Here is a 14,206-nt window from a genome sequence, read left to right as displayed (position 1 = left end):
TTGGGAACCGCTGTGTACCGCTCCAGGCCCCTGCGGCTGGGCACCAGCCCTGCCCTGCCGGCCCACTGGCCTCCTTCTCACTGTTTGTTTTAAATCCCCTCCTTTGTCCTGCCAAGTCTTCTTCAGCTTCCACTGCGTGCACCCCCCCAGACAGACAGAGCCCCCCCCGGCCAGCTTTCATTGGCCAGGCCAGCTGCAAACCACCTCGCCCCTGCACCAGGATCTGGAGTCAGAAGAGGCTCCCCTCTGAAGACAATGGAGCACAGGGCAGGTTTGGTGAGGCTCAGACCGACACCCCACAGAGCTCACCCCCGCTTTCCCGTTGCTGGATCATGCTCCCTCCCAGCTCAGCCTCAGTCAAACACCGAGGCCCCCGCTGCTCTCCAGAGCACGCGCACCAGACTCCGAGATCCTCCCTCCCTCCCTCCCGGCCCTTCTGCACACTCCTGGGCTGCCAAGGGGCTTCAAATCCCCTCGCCAGCCAGAGAATGAAAATAACCCTCTTGTAGTCCCAGGCGAAAGGGGATTAGCTGGGCACAGCCCGCAGGACTCCTCCCCCAGACTTCAGCTCCCCTTTCTCCTCTGACCGGGGGAGCCCTCAGCTGCCCAGACTGGGGGCCTTTGTTAGAGGATCTGCCTGAACAAAATGCAAGAGGAGTGACGGGGGGCGTGTCTCCGGCCAGTGGGAAACCTCTCGGCTCGGGAGCACGCCGAGCCGGGCGCCAGTGCAAACCCAGGGGAGACCATTTCAACCAGCAGAGCTCCCACCGCAGACAAAGAGCCCGAGCTGCCCCCCAGCCTGGCATCAGCGCCTTGCCTGCTCCAGTGACGGGGCTCCCAGCGAGCCAGCACAGCACTCCACATTTACACCAGCTGAAGCCAGATCAGAACCAGGTCACCGGGTTCAGGGAAGAGTCTCCTCCAGGTTAAGGGCAGGGATGTGGGTGGGCTGGGCGGCTCCTGGTGATGCCATTTCTATCACACACACACCCTGCTTCACGCGCTGCGCTGAAAATTGTCTCTTGCATCACCAGTCTAGGGCTAGCCGCCAGCCCTCTCCCCACGGGGCCTGCCACCCTCCCCAAGGGCAGATCTCTCCCCATCACACAGGGCAAGGGAAAACACAGAGGTGACCCTGATAACCGATACCAAACGTACAGGCTGCTGTGCCTGGTCTACATGACCTGGCCCAGAGTCAAACCCAAGTCAGCTGGACCCCATGTCAGAGAATTCCTACAGAGGCCAAAGCCACAGAACCACCAGGCTTAAATAACAGGCCCCCTTAGATGCCCCAAACACTCGGCTCTCAGTGCAGGGCGCTGGGGCTCTAAGAGGGCCCAGACAGGGAGACCCAGCGGCCACGCTCCCCGGTTTGGTAGCCACTCAGCATAGGGCAGGGCAGGTGGTCACCTCTGTGCAGACAGAGCTGAAGGGGAAGTGCTGCCCGGAGCCACAACCAGAGCTTGTCCTGCAGGCCAGGCCAGCGGCTCAGTCTGCCAAGGACTCTCTTGCTCCCCTCCCACCTGCTCCATGCTGGTCTCTCAGTTCTCCAGAAGGTGCATCTACACCATGGGGACTCCCCTCCCGCACCCAGCTCTGCTCTCTTGTTCAGGAGCAGCAGTGAAAGTGACAGACAGCTCCAGGATCCTAGCGGCTGTGCTCAGAATACACCCAGCCTAGTGCGGCTTTAACAAAGAGCCCCCGAATTAGACCAGGAGGGCTCTGCAGTCCCTGGGGCTCAAGGCCAATTCCTCGCTAGAAACCTTGCCAGTTGCTCCCCGAACGCCCCGTACACCCTCTGGCCAGCGAGAGCCACCCAGCACGGTGCACAATAATCCCAAACGGCAGAGCTGTCCCCGTATTGTTCCGGAGCCAGGAAGCACAAAGGAGGAGGCTGAGATGATGGTCTGTCTCGGACCTTCCCACGGCAGCAGGAGCCTCACACCTTCAGGAGCACAAAGGGGCTGCTGCAGCCCCCAACTGCCTTAGAGCACACACAAAATGGCCCTGAAACAGGAACATCTGATGAGTGGGAGCTGCAAAGCAGAATCCCACGGGGAGGGCTGAAGGTCCAGCTGTAGAGCCATGCAACAAAGACATCGGGCAGGGCCCCTCGCCCCCGAACGCGGCTCAGACCCAGGACAGAGGCAAGCCCTGGTTACCCCAGATGAACACCAACGGACTACAAAGAGCAGCAGCTATTGCCAAACAAAACAAAGAGGCATCGCCCCCGCCCCCCAACTGTCAGGCCAGGAAATGGATCTTTGGTGGATGGAGATCAAGGGGGTCAAACGGACATCTCTTTCCTGGTGCAACCACAGGCTTTGTTTGGCTGCACAAATACGAGGCCGAGAGCCCGGCGCACCGAGGCCGAGAGGAAACCCAGAGCAGCGCGAGGCTGGTGCGCGGAATACAGGATTTCCTCGCCGTTATCTGTTCGAGCTGTCAGTGCTGCTGTGCTCAGGGAGCCAGGCTGAGCAGCGCCTGCTCGCGCCGAAGGCAGAACAGTGTTGACCTGTGCCTAAGAGACATAGGGTCCCATGCAAGGGACACGCAGCCAGGGCGCAACCCACCCCTCCCCTCTGCGTACGCCTAGGCACCAGGGACAACTCGCCCCAGGCCAGGCGCCCCACAGGGCTCTGTGCCCGCCTAGGCACCCCACAGCACGCAGGCCAGGCGCCCCACAGGGCTCTGTGCCCGCCTAGGCACCCCACAGCACGCAGGCCAGGCGCCCCACAGGGCTCTGTGCCCGCCTAGGCACCCCACAGCACGCAGGCCAGGCGCCCCACAGGGCTCTGTGCTTGCCTAGGCACCCCACAGCACGCAGGCCCGGCGCCCCACAGGGCTCTGTGCCCGCCTAGGCACCCCACAGCACGCAGGCCCGGTGCCCCACAGGGCTCTGTGCCCGCCTAGGCACCCCACAGCACGCAGGCCCGGTGCCCCACAGGGCTCTGTGCCCGCCTAGGCACCCCACAGCACGCAGGCCAGGCGCCCCACAGGGCTCTGTACCCGCCTAGGCACCCCACAGCACGCAGGCCAGGCGCCCCACAGGGCTCTGTACCCGCCTAGGCACCCCACAGCACGCAGGCAAGGCGCCCCACAGGGCTCTGTGCCCGCCTAGGCACCCCACAGCACGCAGGCCAGGCGCCCCACAGGGCTCTGTGCCCGCCTAGGCACCCCACAGCACGCAGGCCAGGCGCCCCACAGGGCTCTGTGCCTGCCTAGGCGCCCCACGCGGATCTACACCCCCATGCGCTCACCCCCAGATTTTCCATCCGTTTCACGCCCAGGAAAGCCCAGCAGGAGGCGGAAGAGGGCAAGCCGGAGGGGACGCAGCAACACAAGGCACCTTTGTCTGCCCCCCAGCCCCTTACCTCACCGCCACCTGGACGCAGCAGTCCCCGTGGCTCGCCATGCCCGCGGCCGGTCAGCGCCCCCGCCGCGGCGCGCTCTGCACCGGGCGCTGCAGCTGCTGGGAGGCGCGGCGGGGCGGGGGGTCCCGGGGCCAGCGCAGCCCCTGCGGGGCGGGGGGCGGGCCGGGCGGGGGCGCGCTCATGCTGAGCGGGGCGGCGCGGGGCGCTGCTGCATCCGCCGCGCGGAGAGATGCTGAGCGCGCCGGGCGAGCGCCGCAGCCGGGCTGACAAGCGGGGCCACCCCGCCCGCTGCGGAGCGCGGCTCCCGACCAATCGGCGCCGGGGGGCGGGGCGGCGCCGGGCCGGGTGTGACTCCGCCCGGGTCCAAGCTGCTCCCTGGGCGCTAGGCGGGGTGCGAGGCCCCGGCAAGGACGCGTGGCGGGGCCCCGGGCTTAGGATGCGAGCGGGGGGAGGGGTGCGGGGTGTGCAGGAGCGGCTGGGGATTGGGGGGCAGTGGTGGGGAGGGGGGCAGGGTTTGGGTTGTGACCCATGGCAGGGGATTGGGGGGCAGGGCGGGGGGCAGGGATGGGGGGGGGGGCAGGGTTTGGGTTGTGACCCATGGCAGAGGATTGGGGGGCAGGGCTGGGGGCAGGGGTGCAGGAGGGGATGCAGGGTTTGGGTTGCGACCCATGGCAGGAGATTGGGGGCAGGGATGTAAGGGGGGGCAGAGTTTGGGTTGTGACCCATGGTAGGGGGTTGAGGGGCAGGACTGTAGGAGGGGATGCAGGGTTTGGGTTGTGACCCATGGCAGAGGATTGGGGGGCAGAGCCTGGGGGCAGAGGTGTAGGAGGGGATGCAGGGTTTGGGTTGTGACCCATGGCAGGGGATTGGGGGGCAGGGTCTGGGGGCAGGGGTGTAGGAGGGGGGGCAGGGTTTGGGTTGTGACCCATGGCAGGGGTTTGGGGGGCAGGGGTGTAGGAGGGGGCGCAGGGTTTGGGTTGTGACCCATGGCAGGGGATTGGGGGGCAGGGCCTGGGGGCAGGGGTGTAGGAGGGGGGGCAGGGTTTGGGTTGTGACCCATGGCAGGGGTTTGGGGGGCAGGGGTGTAGGAGGGGGGGCAGGGTTTGGGTTGTGACCCAGCGCAGGGAGTTGGGGTGCGGGAGAGGGTGGGGTACCAGGTGCAGGTTCTGGCCAGGAGGTGCTCACCGTAGCGGTTTTGTGGGGGCCCACAGAGACATCCCCATCAGTCCTATGGATGGGACGGTCCTTCAGACTGAGACTAGCCCACAGAGCTTCGGGCAGCCTGGAGGATTATCTAGGGGTCTTGGGTCACCCCCTTCTCCCACTCGCTGTGGCTGAAGTCCTAGGATGCAGAGCAATGCAACAGCCTCCTCTGCTCTGCCCTTTCCCAGCCAGGTGGCTCTAGGAAGTGGAGTGACCTGGCCCCAGCCCACTGTGCTCCCCGGAGCGACACCGGCTTCTATGGCCCGATCCCTGCTGCTGCCCCGCGCCAGACCCCCAGTAATTCCCCCGGCCACATCACACTGGGGAAAGAAAGGGCTTTGGGGAGGGGTGCAGTGGGAGCGGGGAAGGGCAGCGGAGGCAGGAAGAAGCAGGGTGGGGCTTGTGGGACAGAGGTGAGCCACAGACAGAAGAGGTGAGGCGGGAGAAGGGGTTGAGGCAGAAGGGGGGTTGCGCTGGGCCCTGCTCCCCACTTCCCCTAGGGGTGGCCCTGAGTGGGGACCTCGAGCAGGCTCCTTGCCTGCTGCTCTCCCACACGCTGCTCAAAGCGGCCGGTTGCTGGGACCTGCCTGTGTGTCTCTGTGCCATGCACCCCACCCCGGCGCAGCTGTGCCGAGAGAGGAGCCCCCCATGCGGCCCGGGAGCTGTGGCCCAGCCCTGCTGAGCTGCCTGGCCCGTCAGCTGGACTCTCCCCATGATAGGGCCTGACCCTTTTCTCCCCGGCTCTGAGTTTACCCCAAGGGAGCCCCTGCTGGTTTACACTGGGGAGAGAGGGACAGGCCCTGGGCCTGCTAGTGGGAGAAACCAGCCCCCAGGGTCACTGGAGTTGCTTACAGTAGGGTGTCTCGCTCTGCGTAGCCAGTCTCCATTCCCTCAGGGAAGCCAGAGGGCCAGGCTGGTCTCTGGTGTCAATATCTTGCCCTGTGGCTGAAACCATCCCTGCTGCTTGTCCTGCCCGGATTGTTGGTTTTGGAGTTTTTCCCAGGGGAGGGAGCCATGGGGGAGCCACCTGATCCATAGTCAGGACTCCTGCGCCCTGCCTCCCCTCTTGCTGTCTTGTGGCAGTTCCGGTCTCAGGGCCTCAGCTTCCACATCAGTAAAATGGGAACAGACTGTCTTGCTCCATCCAGGAACCCTGAGCTGGAAAGGGGTAGATACGAGTGCGGCCGTTGGTCTTACCTTTGAGGGTAATTACTAGCAATCGTGATTTCACTCCTTTCTGTGCCAAGCGGAGGGCAAGCAGAAAGCCAATACAGCATTGGCACAGGCAGGTGTGCCAGGTTTCTAACCCTGCAAATAGTGCCCCCTGCTGGGGAAATAGGGGAGAGGTGTGATGAGTGCACCTTGTAAGCCAGGTCCAGAAGCAGCGTGCTGAGCTTGTCTCTTTCCCCGACAGAAGTAGGGCCGGTAAAGGGCAGCACTAGGGATGGTAAATAGAGTTTAATCAACTCGTCGATGGATTTTCTATTGACTGGTCGATTAGTCGATAAGCAGAGGAGCCACAGCGAGGTTAGCTCCTGGTCCGGGCAGCCAGCCCTGCTGCGGCTCTGCTGCTAAGGCCAGGAGGCTCTGAATACATGTAAAGGGCTAAAATGCAGCAGGGGGGATCTTGGGAATCAGCTGGCCTGGCTCGCACTGGGCCCCCCTGCTGCACTTCTGATTTGTAAGTGCATTAAGAGCTAGCGGGCTCTTCATACATTGAAAAAGCAGAGTCACAGCGCGAGTCAGGAATCAGCTGATTCCCAGCTCGCCCCCGGGCCCTGCTATCCCCTGCCCTCTGCGGAGACCTGATTCCCAGCTCACCCCTGGCCCTGCTATCCCCTGCCCTCTGCGGAGACCTGATTCCCAGCTCACCCCCGGGCCCTGCTATCCCCTGCCCTCTGGGGAGACCTGATTCCCAGCTCGCCCCCGGGCCCTGCTATCCCCTGCCCTCTGGGGAGACCTGATTCCCAGCTCGCCCCTGGCCCTGCTATCCCCTGCCCTCTGGGGAGACCTGATTCCCAGCTCGCCCCCGGGCCCTGCTATCCCCTGCCCTCTGGGGAGACCTGATTCCCAGCTCGCCCCCGGGCCCTGCTATCCCCTGCCCTCGGTGGAGATGGTGCTGCAGAGAACCAGCTTTTAAGTCAGCTCCCCCTAGCACCAGCTCCTGCCCCCCTCCCCTCTTGTTGCCTCTGCTAGAGGCAGTAAGTGGAGGGAAAGCAGCTAGTTGACTGTCTGATAAGGTTTTGCTTATTGGCGAGTCACCTAGTCGCTTACATCCCTAATCCCCACCTGGCCTTGCTCAGGGACCAAAACAGCTACATGAGCGCTGCAAACAAACCTGGGCCGGGTCTGCTGTAGCCACAGCTGCTTGGCTGCCCCCCCTGAGAGCGGCAGTCGTGGTGCTGCTAAGGCCAAGGCCATCGCCCTGAGATCTTCCCGACTGAACGAGGGCAGGGCTTCTCTTTGATAGCACCTCTAACAGAGTGGGGAGCAGCCAGCGGCCCCTCAGATTTCTGGGTGTGACCCCTGAGACGTTGCATTCACTGTTGCCCGATTCCGCTGGTTTCCGTCCACGGAGGGTTTTTCCTACTGGTGTTACTAACGTGACGTGTCGCTTGCACACTGCACGAGCCGTGTGCTCCCCCTGCATCCAGGCGCCGCGCTGCTGCAGATCCTTCGCCCCCTGCAAGCTCTAGCTGCGCACACGCTTGGAGTAAAGCAGCCCAGTCCGGGGAGACGGGCTCGGTTGCCCAGTTTGGTTCTTTCTGCAGTAGCCTCTGCTGGAGGAAGCGACACTTAACCACCTCTCTTCCTGCAGCACTTCAAGCCGGGGTCCCCCCTCCAGTGGTTGGCCTGGCCTGTGGCTGTTTAGCTGGGGAAGGTGATGGGAGCCCAGGGCCCAATCCTGCCTGTGGAACAGCCACAGCAGCCGCCTAGGATCACAGCAGCTGGGATCCTAGGCTGGGCCCTAAGGAAGCTCAGCTCTGGACTGTGAGGCAGGCCTGGCATGAAGCTGGTGCTTTGAGGGTGCAGATACAGCCTGTGCCAGAGGCTCACGCTGCCCAGGCCCATGCGGGCGGGAGGAACCCTCCGTCCTGGTCACGGAGAACAACGGTAAATCGGGGAGACAAGGCCACTGGCGCCTTTTCACATACGCCTGAGCCTCTCACCTCCAGGAATCTACAGCGTCAAAAAGGGGCCCTGGCGCCTGTGAATTCCAGCCACACAGTCGTGTCCCCCCCTCCCCCCGCCAAAGGGCCTGGCAGCTCTCCCATGACACACCCGCAAGCCCCCGCCCCCTGTGGCTCATGGATTAATGGGAAACAGGCTCTTCCCCGTTAAACACTCCGCCCCCACTGGCGTCTCTGCTCTGTACAGCACACGCCCCCTTGGCATCACCAGCACCCCACGTCCAGGCACGACAGTGCTGGGGGGAGGCTCTGGACCTCACAAGAGATCGTATCCCAGCTGGGCACAAGCAGGGCTGGATCAAAGCCATGTGGGGACCGGGACCATGCCCCCCCCCCTGCCGCCCACCTCCTCCCAAAAGCAGAGTGGGGGCCTGGGCTTCCTGAGGCTGCATCTGGGACCAGCTGGCTTCCTGCTTGGCATTAGCCCCCCGCGGCGCTCTCAGCAGCAAGGCTAGAGACAAGCCCAGTGACAGCCGAGAGGTTGGCGTGGCCGCACCGCTGGGGACGGGCAGAGGCAGCACCTCCGCCTGCGCCTGTTTCTCCGGCCAGGGCCGCACTTGTCTGACCGCCCCTCGCTGCAGCATCCCAGCCCCAGCCAGATTCCACCCCAGTGGGGCTCAGACCCCACCTGCCTCTGCAGCCTCTGCCCCGGGGCAGGCAAAGGAGGAGGTGTGCCGTCAGGCAGGAGGCAATCCCAGAGGGGTCCCTAGCTGGCTTCTCACAGGATGGGAGGCCTTTAAGCCATTCTAACTCCTGGGAGATGTGGAGCATCAGTGGCTTAGGCACGGCCCCTCTCCAAGCTCGCCAGGGAAGGGGCGCGGCTCTGCTCCCCGCCAACCTGCCAGCTGCTCCCCGGGCGACACCATTCTCAGAGGCATGATGGCCCCAGGCCAGCTGGTGAGCCGTGCCCGTGTGAGACCGCCCGGCGCGGAATGAACCACACACGGCTAAATCCAACGGCGAAAACAGGAGCAAGAGCAACAGCTGGAAAGATCAAAGCGCCTCTCCCCACGGCCCTGCTCCTGACCCGCTAGCTCGCCCCCGTGCGCGAGAGGGAAGCCGAGTGGGACCAGAAGGGGGGTCTGCAGGGCCGTAGCTGCACATGGGGGGGTAGTGCTCACCCCCCCCCCAGAGGCAGCTGCATTTCGCAGGTGCTGGCTGCACACCGTGTGGCTGGGAAGCCCTGGGTGGGCCTGCTTCTTTAGCGCCCCTCTGGCCCAAGGGCCTGCGTGTCTGGGGCCACGGCAGAGGAGGGCTCAGATCAGGCCGGAAGCCCCCCGGGGCACTCGCTCGCGCACCGTGGTGCTGAATCAGGCTGGTCACTGAGGCGTGGCAAGGAACCGACGTCACATGGGGGTCAGAACTGGCGCTGCCCCGGAGCGTTTATTAGACCCCTAGACCCAGCCCTGAGCCAGCCGGAGAGGGACCTGCCTCTGAGGGGCCTGTCCCTGGGCTGCTTGCACCCCCAACTCCCTCTGGCTTCCAACTTCAGCCTCCCTCCTGCTCTGCTTGCAGTGACCCTGGGCACTGCTCCCGCCTTGCAGAGCCAGGGCCATCTCTGGCAGCCCCCCCCCACCCAGGAGACCCCGGGGGTTACCTCAGGCTGCCAGTCCCTAGGCCTCCCACCTTCCAGGCAACCCTGCGCCCGGTCCCCAGCCCCATTCCGGTGGAGGCCTCAGCTTGGCCCAGCTCTGATTGGAGTTGGACACGCGCCGGGGAAACACGGCAGCTCCTCCGCCCTGCTGTGCTCAGCTAAGGAGGGAGTGCGAGGAGCAGCTCGGACTCCTGGGGCCTCCTCAGCATGTGGGCTACCTCGGGGAGGGGGGGGGTGAAGGTGGCCTGGCTTTGGGAGCAGCCCTCTGGCCAGTAGGAATCCTGGGGTCTCAGCCCCTCTGGAAATCAAGTGGCTGCCGTTTCAAGTTAGACTCCCTCAGAATGGAGATCCCCTCTACCCCACTCCAGGCTGCTTTCAAGAAAGTCGGCCCCTTCTGTGCCTCAGTTTCCCCACCTGGAAAACAGGACTGCCCTCGCCTGGGGGAAGAGGCATTGTGGAGTGCTGGGAAGAACAAGACGGACTCCGTCCTTACATTGGCTCCTGGAGGGGCCAGAGAGCAGCAGCAGGCTCAGGACCAGGAGGGAATGGCTAGTGAAGCATCAGCCATGTGGCCTCCTCACTCTGGGTTCTGGGATGTGCGTCTGTGGGGGAAGCTATGCTCCCAGACAGCCCTATGCAAGGAGAGGCGTTGTGGGGAACCCGGATGCTGGGCAAAGCAAGTGTGCCTCAGTGTTCAGTGTTACAGTCGCAGCAGGAGGACCCAACAAGAGCAGGGTCTCCCCCTGCCCAGTCACACTGTGCAAGACAGTCCACCCCCAAAATAACTCAGTCTCAACAGACAAAGGATGGGGAAGGGAAACTGAGGCACAGAACAGCTAAGCAACTTGTTCACTGTCACGCCAGTGGCAGAGCTGGGACTAGAACCCAGGTCTTCTGAGTCCCCATCCAATGCTGTGATCACTAGGCATCCCTGCCTCTCGGCACCCCGGTTAAACAACTGTCCTCTCCTCGGTGTTAGCTCTGGAGATGGGCACGTTGTATGCGTCTCTTTCTAGGGCACCTCTTACAGGGCTGTCTGGGCTAACTCACGCCTTGGGCACTTCGTACAGCCCAGACACCCTTCAGACTCCTAAAACTTGCCATCCCCCAAGGATCCCAAAGGAGAATTTCTCCCAGCACTAAAATGCAGCCAGGTCCCCTTGCTGCCCCCGACAGGAGGGGAAATGCTGGCGGAAGACACGCCACTAGCCCCCTTCCGCTTGAGAGAAGGGCATTACTGGTGCCCACATGCCCCCAACGTGCTGGCGGTTGTACAGACACAACCGGCAGGCTTGTGTGCCGAAGAATCAACAAGCAAGTAGGGAGCAATGAGTCAGTACTGACCAGCACCATGACAGCTGGTGCGCGGCCCTGAGGGACCAGAGAGCAAGATGACAGGGGCGTAATCAGCCCTGCTACAAGACAAAGCCCTGAATAGCGGGACCGTCCCTATAAAGTCAGGACATCCGATCGCAGCTGAGCCCAAAGCCTGCACCAGTCTCCTGTGTTATCAGCCTCCCAGCAAAGGAAGCGGGGTGCAGGACAAGTGTAGCTAAACCTTTGTATTAGTCATTTTACAATGTCTCAAGTCTTTTTTACATTGGAGTACGTCCTTCCGCATTGTTGAAACGTTGTATTAGGTCTTTTTATACCATTATAGTCCTTAGGGAATAACCAAGGTAAAGAAACTGTCGTTGTATTGGAGGTAGAATGGCTCTTACCCCTTTGACGTGAAAGTGGTTCTGTGCCAGATGAATGAGGCGTGTGTGACGGCGCGTTGGGGGTCCCCTGTCTCCTGCACCCCGAAATGGCACGAACAGACTGCACCAGCCGGTGGAATAGAGGAAGTTTATTGCCTCTCCAGGATACAGCACAGCACAGATGGAATCTGGTCACAGAGCTGGGCTAGGATGCCTCAGGCCCCCTTGAGATGGGGGAGACTGGGCCCCTAAACTCCAGCCCCTCTCCCTAGGCTGTCTCCTCCATGCTCCCAGACAGCAACTAACCAACCCTCTTCCAGCCCTGCCCCCCAGCCAGGGCAGCATCCACCTTCCTTTGTTCCTCTCCATGGGGGGTGTCTGGCCATACTGGTTTGCATAGTGACTCATCCTGTTTTGCTGGGTCGTGGTACCCACGGCAGCCAGTGGGGGTTACCCCAGAGCCAGCAGCATAGAAACCAGCCAGGTACCCCCCTACATCACAGTGTGTATGGATGAGGCGTGGGAGGCAGGCACTCTGAGGAGTGACAGTTGCAACCGTTGAAAAGGGGAAGAATAGGAGCCAAATCCAAGGACACCAAGACGTGGTCCAATGAGAGGATCATATGGACGCCCTCGGGAGTCAGAAGCAAGCACCCTCTTTGGAGCTGAATGCCGCACTGGGGATAACACCCGGAAGAAGGCGCCGTAGATCTAATGAAGAGCTAATTGACACTGCTAAGTGCAGACATTTGCACGAGAGGGAGGCTGCTCTAAATGTGGGGTGTCTTGCATGGGACCCCGGGTCTCGTCAACATTGGACCTTCGGTCTGGACTGGAAGAAGCTTGGTTCCTTCCCCTCCCACGTCTAACTCACCTGGTCAGTGAAGTTAAGGGGAGCAACGAGTTGGTAACTAAGCAACAAGACGGAGTGTGTGGGTATGTGTCTGAGGGTATTCGTATGTCATATGCATATGATGCAGTGTTGATATCGATAAAAGTGGGGGTTTGCCTTATCCCCCTGAAAAAGAACCCAGGCAGGTCTCCAAGTACAACACAAGGAGCAGGCTTGGGGGGGAGGGTTCGGGGTGCCGTGGTGTTAATTCCAAGGGACGAATGGCCCCAGAAGGGAGGTGTGAATATGAGCCGGTCACTAAGCAGCTCAACAAGGCTTGGAGGCCAAGGCCCTCGACCCGCTTAGTCCCACGGCAAACAGGCTCGAAAGTCCACGCAAAGGCTGGGAACTATTGAGGTTCAGATCCAAACCCAAGAGCCTTCTGCTACTGCTGCGCAGGAGAAACGAGCGAATGCAGGGTGTTGCCCACAGTCACTCCACCCCCTTAGCAGGCGGGAAAGGGCGGGCTCTGAAGCTGGTATTTCAGCGGGTTGCTGGGCTCATTCTCCCTGCTTGGACCCAGTCTGATGCAGGAGGAAGGTCGTACACCCGGGGCAATGCAGGTGTAGCGCTTTCCACCACCTCCTCAGCATGCAAGTGACAGGCGGCTACCTGGGCTGGCAGGTCAGTGTGACCCTCCCTCCTCCCACCGCTCGGTCACCCAGGCTGGGCGTCACAGAATCCTACGAGAAAGGACTCGAGGGGTCAAGACCAGTCTCCTGCTCTCACAGCGGGACCGAGCACCATCTACATCAGGGGTTTCCAACGGTTTTTATACCAGGGATCGGCAAACCCGTTCACAGACTTTTGGTGGACCGGTAGCATTTTATCTGCATATTTACATTTCATTATGCAAACAATAAATATGCAAATAAAATGATACTGGTCCATCAAAAGCCCAGGCCCTCAGAGCCAGCCCTAACCCCTAGAGCCTCCTACCCCTCCATACCCCTCAGCGCCAGTCACTGACCCCAGCATCCCCTTCATCCAACCTCCCCTCCCCCAGTGCTGGCCTCCTGCCCTCAGAGCCCGCAGTGCCCATCCCAAATGACTCAGTGCCTGCTCCCCACCCCTAGAAGCCCCCCTCCTAGATCCTCAGTGCCAGCCTCCTGTTTCCAGAGCTCCACTGCAAACCCAATTCTTTCAGTCTTTCCTCATAGCTCATGTTCTCTAGACCTTTAATCAATCTTGTTGCACTTCTCTGGACCTTCTCCAATTTCTCCACATCTTTCCTGAAATGTGGTGCCCAGAACTGGACACAATCCTCCAACTGAGGCCTAACCAGCGCAGAGTAGAGCAGAAGAATGGCTCCTCGTGTCTTGCTCACAACACTCCTGTTAATGCAGCCTAGAGTCGTGTTTGCTTTTTCTCCCCTCCCACACAGTGTCACACTGTTGATTCATATTTAGCTTGTGGTCCATTATGACCCCTAGATCCCTTTTTGCAGGACTCCTTCCTAGACAACCACTTCCCATTCTGTATGTGTGAAACAGATTGTTCCTTCCTAAGTGGAGCACTTTGCATTTGTCCTTATTGAACTTTGTCCTGTTCACCTCAGACCATTTCTCTAGTTTGTCCAAATCATTTTGAATTATGACCCTATCCTCCAAAGCACCTGAAACCCCTCCCAGCTTCATATAGTCTGCAAACTTTATAAGCGTCCTCTCTATGCCATCATCTAAATTGTTGATAAAGATATTCAACAGAACCGGTCCCAAAACTGATCCTCCTGGAATCCCACTTTCTTCTGCCCTTCCAGCATGACTACTACTCTCTGAGAACAGTTAGCCAACCAGTTATCCACACACCTTATAATAGCCCCATCTAAGTTGTATTTCCCTAGTTTATTGATAAAAAGGTCATGCAAGACTGTACCAAATGCTTAACTAAATCTAGGTATACAACATCTACCTCTTTCCCCTTATCCACAAAGCTATCAAAGAAATCTATCAGATAGATTTGACACTTATTCTTAATAAAGCCATGCTGGCTCTTACCTATCACCTTATTATCTTCCAGGTGTTTGCAGATGGATTCCTTAATTATTTGCTCCATTATCTTTCCTGGCACAGAAGTTAAACTGACTGGTCTGTAGTTACCTGGGTTGTTCTTATTTCCCTTGGTATAGCTGGGTGCTATCTTTGCCCTTTTCCAGTCTTCTGGAATCTCTCCTGAGTTCCATGACTTTTCAAAGATGATGGCTAAAGGCTCAGATCCCTCCTCTATCAGCCCCTTGAGTATTCTAGGATGCA

General features: G+C 60.6%; 1 protein-coding gene across 4 annotated transcripts in view; it reads right to left on the bottom strand.

Annotated features, from left to right (window-relative positions):
• KIF21B (kinesin family member 21B) overlaps window positions 1–3,626 on the bottom strand; it is a 63,423-nt gene extending 59,797 nt beyond the window's left edge. For 2 of the 4 annotated variants that reach the window (XM_089773633.1, XM_089773634.1), the window contains exon 1: window positions 3,375–3,626. In XM_089773633.1, the coding sequence (XP_089629759.1) occupies window positions 3,375–3,415 (41 nt within the window). In that variant the 5' untranslated portion in view covers window positions 3,416–3,626. The remainder of the gene's footprint in view (window positions 1–3,374) is intronic. The other 2 variants (XM_075910516.2, XM_075910517.2) reach the window with 1 other exon arrangement.
• Window positions 3,627–14,206: the final 10,580 nt, after the last annotated feature.

Source organism: Pelodiscus sinensis, chromosome 27, assembly GCF_052426305.1.
Source record: "Pelodiscus sinensis isolate ZL-2025 chromosome 27, ASM5242630v1, whole genome shotgun sequence".
Taxonomy (NCBI): domain Eukaryota; kingdom Metazoa; phylum Chordata; order Testudines; family Trionychidae; genus Pelodiscus; species Pelodiscus sinensis.
The sequence above is the reverse complement of the archived record's forward strand: the minus strand, read 5'-3'. Positions and strand labels throughout refer to the sequence as shown.